A 6000-nucleotide genomic window follows, 5' to 3' on the forward strand; every position below is an offset into this window, starting at 1 on the left:
GATGCATCCATATATAGCTTTTGTGTGTGCAAAAATTAACAATGATTGCGATAACTGTCTTTTGTTGTTTATCTTTTTATCTATGAAGTTGGATTTTGCATTGGTGGTTGTTGGGGAAAAAACACATACGTGAACATTCAACAAGTCCCATGCTAGAAGTACCAGTACATTGTGAGAATTTTCAAGGTCACCTTGATTGGATTGTTCTTTGGTTCACATCAAACAGAACTTGAATGAAAAATATTAATGCATACTTTCAAAAGCTCTTAATCTGTCACAAATCTTACTTGCTGTCAAGGTTTCACAGAAACACAGATAAATAAATAAACTGATGTAATCATTTCGGTGTATGTATTATTTCTGCAATATTTTTAGTTCTTCAAATTAAATTTTTGTTGTGGGTTTGTTGTTTTTCAATTCGGTCTAATCACACAAATTACACCATTAACCACATTGCTTAGAGGTAAAAAAAAAAAAAAAAAGGTACTTTTAAAATCTTTATATAATGCAAGTAGAGTAGTCGTAGCCTGCTTTGGTAGCATGTACATATTAGAATTTACACATTTCTCTTTCTTGCTTCTAGGTCATGGAACCAAAGGGGTGTTTGAGCTCTTGGCGGGCTGGAGGAGAACCAGGGAAAACCTCCCCTTCAAGGAGCGAGTTGCAGACGCGTTTGCCGACGTGATGGTGTGCTACACTATGACCAGTTCACTCTACATCATAACGTTTGGCATGGGAGCTAGCCCTTTTACTAACATCGAGTCAGTGAAAATCTTCTGCCAGAGCATGTGTGTGGCCATCCTGGTCAACTACTTCTATGTTTTCTCTTTCTATGGCTCCTGCCTGGTGTTTGCTGGACAGCTTGAGCAGAACCGCTACCACAGTGTTTTCTGCTGTAAAATCCCCTCAGTGGAGTACCTGGACCGCCAGCCCACATGGTTTAAAACCATGATGAGTGATGGCCATGACCTGTCCACACACCATGACAGTGTACCATACCAGAATCACTTCATCCAACACTTTCTGCGAGAGCACTACACAGAATGGATTACCAACACCTATGTCAAACCATTTGTGGTCATTCTCTATCTTATTTATGCTTCTTTCTCATTCATGGGATGTTTACAAATCAGTGATGGATCAAATATTGTGAACCTGTTGGCGAGTAACTCTCCAAGTGTTTCGTACGCTCTAACTCAGCAGAAGTACTTTAGTAACTACAGTCCAGTGATTGGATTTTATATTTATGAACCCATTGAGTACTGGAACTCCACAGTGCAGGAGCACTTGAAGACTTTGAGTCACGGTTTCAACAAGATCTCCTGGATGGACAACTTTTTCCACTACTTGCGGGTAGTGAATGTGAGTGCATCAACTAAGAACGACTTCATCACCATCCTTAAAGGTTCCTTCTTGCGTAGCCCAGAGTACCAGCACTTCACAGAGGATATCATATTTTCCAAGAACAGCGAGACTGACGAGTATGACATCATTGCTTCAAGGATGTACTTGGTAGCACGAACCACTGAGAAGAAACGTGAGGAGGTGGTGGAGCTTTTGGAAAAGCTTCGGCCCTTGATGCTGATCAACAGCATCAAATTCATTGCCTTCAATCCAACGTTTGTGTTCATGGACCGGTATAGCTCCTCTGTCATCTCCCCCATTCTGACCTCAGGCTTCAGCGTACTCACCATCCTCATCCTCACTTTCTTCCTGGTCATCAACCCATTGGGAAACTTTTGGCTCATCCTCACAGTTACATCCGTGGAGCTGGGTGTCTTGGGTTTGATGACTCTCTGGAATGTCGGCATGGACAGCATCTCAATCCTGTGCCTTATTTATACCCTCAACTTCGCCATGGATCACTGTGCACCACACCTGTACACTTTTGTGCTGGCCACCGAGCACACTAGGACGCAGTGCATCAAGTTGGCACTGGAGGAGCACGGGGCTGCCATCCTGCAGAACACATCTTGCTTTGTGATTGGGATCATGCCCCTGGTGTTTGTGCCTTCCAATCTGACCTACACACTGTTCAAGTGCTCCCTCCTCACTGCGGGCTGCACTGTGCTGCACTGCTTTGTCATTTTGCCTGTCTTCCTGACCTTCTTCCCGCCGTCCAAAAAGAGGCACAAGAAAAAGAAACGGGCCAAGCGGAAAGAGCGGGAGAGGGAGCGGGAAAGAGAAAGGGAAAGGGAAAGGGAGGAGATAGAGTGCATTGAAGTCAGGGAGAATCCGGATCACGTGACAAACGTCTGAACAGTTTGTAAGGATAGCAGTCAATAGTAGTGCTGGATGCTGAGGTACCTCTTGAGGTGCAGGGGAATATGACATTACCCCTGAGGAGTGAGAGGTCATCACTCCTAGCCAATAGCAGCTAAGCTGGCCAGAATCGAGTACAGCCCTACTGGTCAGTTGTGTAGTCCTTCAGTCTGGACAGTGTATCTCATTTGCACAAACTGCAACACGGTCATGGTTCTAAGGCTCTTTTCCAACTCTTTGGTATATAGAAACAAGTTAGCTAGCAGAACACATGCTTGCTCAATCTGTAAGTAAATCTTGAACACACAGTATGTTATTCCATTTAAATATTAGTAATTATGTGTTTGTCTCCTGCAGCCCTCTTCTCAAAATGAGTGAGGATCATAGCAGTCTATTAAGCCAAGGACATTCAAACAAGTTGGCAAAAGCAGCAAGAGCGATAAAGAGTGTACAAATTAAAACTGTGCAAACAATGACTGTGCACACACATTACTCCTCACACCTTGATAAAGGTGAAAAGAAACAAAGCCAAATTGCGTGGAAAGAGAGAAACAGTGGGCTGAAAGCACACTGCATGCTTTTCTGTATCATTATAAATAACCGAACAGCTGAACTGGGCAGATGGCATACACTGTGTCCATTATGAAGAATTATCTTGCACATTGCAGTGTGTGATTAGAACTGTCAAGGTTTATATAAGCGGGAAGCAAATATTTCTGCTTTAATTCAGAGGTTGTATCAGGTCTTAGGCAACAGCAGAAGGAACTGCAGTGGGCTGCAGCATATGAAGAGGAAGTGATAAGTGACAGTCATGCAGGAGTCTTTGAGAAGGCAGTAAGCCTGATTCTTAGAGTATGACTTAACTAAATCCTAAACTGCTTTTGAACCCAAGCAGCAAAACCAAAAGTAAAGAGTGTTTCCGTGGCTTGAAACGTCGAACTTCCTACCAGAAAATGTTCCCAAAAAAAAGTGTGTGACTGTCCCCAAAAGCTTACTGTTACTGAAATTGGAAGGTCTGAATATGAGTCAGTACAGCAGTGGTGCCAAACAGTGTACAGAACAAAAGTATTGGCAAGATTGAACATTTACATGAAGTCACAAGTTATTTGAGCTTATTTAAAGGATTGCTGGTTGATGTTGCTCAGGTTGTGATGTGAATTATAGCACAGGCTGTAAAGTATAGTATCAGTGTGAAAAGAAGACAAAGGAATCTAGCTTTTGTTGCACAAGTAGGAAAACAGAAATCAGGAAAGCAAGAGTTATTCAGAGGTCAAGTTAAAGAAATCGTTAATGAGTTATTCCATCAAGGTTACAGAAAATAGTGGGCAACAGTTAGCATGGGAAGTGACAACAACACTGTAAAAGTGAGGGTGAAGACCATTACTGCCACCTGCAGGGTTAAAGCTGGTCTTGTCAATATAGTATCAGTGCATTTGGATCTAATCCTTCAAAATAAAATTCCATCAAAAACTTGAGTTGTCCTCTGCAAATACCCTTTTCAAAATTCACTTTTTGAAGTGCAAAAATGGCTCCCGTCTCCCCCAGAAGGTAAACAGAATTATCTACGTGTGCCAAGGCCCGATAAGGATCTCTGTTGCAGCCCCAAAACAAACACACCCAAGGTCAGCTGCCCTCAAAGATACCAATCACACTCTGACCTCTAGCAGGCAGGTCTTAGCTGGTGGCATGTGATAGAGAGACCCCATATGTGAGCAGATGTGGCTGATTAAAGGCCAATACCTTCTTAGGGGACGAGCTGCTTCTTACAGGGCTGTCATTGAGGGGACACTGCTGTTTCATCCCTTTGTGCTGCCATCAAGAAATAATCGGGCAGCTTGGGGGTGGGGAGGTAAGAATGTTCATTTGGACCAAATGTCAGTGTGAAATATGTGCATATGTTCGCAAAATGAGTGCATACATCTGTGTGATGAATGGCTCGTTCTCAAAAACACTATTAAAATGACTTAATGTGTAAATCAGTGAACGAATGATAGACAATTGTGGAAAGGAGACTTCAGCCTGTATTAATTTACCATGAATGGATTATTTAAAGTTTCTGCTATTTGAAAATTGGTGTAGTTTCACTTTCATCAACCAGGCCCTACTAAGAAATGATGAGTTTTATACAAGCTACTTGCTGCAGCAGCTGCAGTCTTATGTAAAAGCCATGGTGTGTATGTATAGCAAGAAGGCATGAAACGTTGACAGAAATGCAAATGAAATGGGAAAGAAATGCAAATCCTAAACAATTTACTTCCCAGACTGGACTGTGTTTGCATGGCACTGTATTGTATGTATGCATGTATTTAATTTCTCTCTATGAAGACTATGTATTTTTTTCTTTTTTCTATTATTTTGCTACACTGTAGTGACTTACGTTTGTTGTTTGGATGCATACTCTGTAACACCATGTGCTGCAAAAGAACAAAATGTGTCATACTTGTTTCAAAACAAAAGCCAGAGGATATTTGTGTAATATAGCTGTAAATTACTCTTTTCTATATTTTCTAAGAAAACAAATATACTATAGAAAGATTTTTAATGACAAATTTTCTTAAAACAAGCAAATAAAAAAAATAAAAAAAAAGGGGGGGGGGGGGGGGGGGGGGAATGTTGAACACAGTAGGCCAGTAATAAACAGTGGAATGTTACCAGTATACTAGATCGTGTTTCTTGCAAACTGCAGTGTCAATGTTGATGATTCACGTTTTTATATGGGAAACTGTGGCCACCATTTATTGTTTATGTGTCTTGACTCCATTATAATCTTTACTTGGTACTCACATTTAAGGAAATTGAACCTTAAACAGCCCTTTGTCAGTCTTCTGAACAATCTATCAAGCTTTGTAATGATTACTTTGAACAGAAAACCTAGATTAGAAATTTACAGAATATTGGGAATAATGTTGTGATGAACATCTATTATAGTTTGCTATATGACAAGTCAAGCTTAGCAGCAAAAATATAAATATCTAGCTTAACTCTTCTGGAACTTTGGTCCTAATTATTAGTGTCCTCTTACTGTATGGAACCTGCCATCACTGCCTGACGAGCTGTTGTTTGCATCATATCCACATTCAACGCTTTTTGGCTTTTTTGTAATGACTTTAATACCTAGTGCCATCTGTTTCAGCTAAAGTCTGCTCAAAAGGGATACTAAAACAAATAGAAATGAATCTTCTATGACAACATGTAGAGTCTTTCCAGTTGAATGCTGTATCTTAATAGTTTCGTTTTTGAAGAAGGAAACCTGAGAGGAGCCCTGCGTTATTTTGATAATGTAAAAAATCCTTTGAAAACACCAAAGCAACAGTCTCTGATGTTCTTACACTATCTGGGCACATTCTCATATATACAGCCCCATTTACGAAATGCAAAATAATGACCTGTAAATATTTAGGGCTGGGTTTGGGTTTTGTTTTAGCAAAATGCTGAATAGACCAAATTTTAAATATATATATATAAATTAAATATATGCTAGATGGAAAAAAAAAAGCCAACCCCAGCCCTAATCATAAATGGGTCACAGGCTGACCACTTGGGGTTAGGTTCCATTTTAGTTGATGTTACAGTTCAAATAAATTCCCTTATTCTGGTATGAGAGCTCTATATGCCCAAGATAGGGTCTTGAAATATTCCATTTAAGGGGTAGATGTGAACCTAGGTATAATCTTACTTGTAAACAGATTGTCAACAGCTTTGTGGATGTAGAAGGTCAGCATTCTGAAGTCTAAGCCA

At 40.4% G+C, this 6000-nt stretch overlaps 1 protein-coding gene across 1 annotated transcript in view; it reads left to right on the forward strand.

Moving 5' to 3' along the window:
* The window catches only part of ptchd4 (patched domain containing 4), a 71291-nt gene extending 66576 nt beyond the window's left edge, over nt 1-4715 (forward strand). Inside the window, exon 3 of the mRNA XM_085382338.1 lies at nt 584-4715. Within this exon, the coding sequence (XP_085238464.1) occupies nt 584-2259 (1676 nt within the window). The 3' untranslated portion in view covers nt 2260-4715. The remainder of the gene's footprint in view (nt 1-583) is intronic.
* The last annotated feature ends 1285 nt before the right edge of the window (nt 4716-6000 follow it).

Source organism: Rhamphochromis longiceps, linkage group LG15 (genome assembly GCF_057381845.1).
Source record: "Rhamphochromis longiceps isolate RC_006_pf linkage group LG15, R_longiceps_female_GT1.1, whole genome shotgun sequence".
In the NCBI taxonomy this organism is placed as follows: Eukaryota; Metazoa; Chordata; class Actinopteri; order Cichliformes; family Cichlidae; genus Rhamphochromis; species Rhamphochromis longiceps.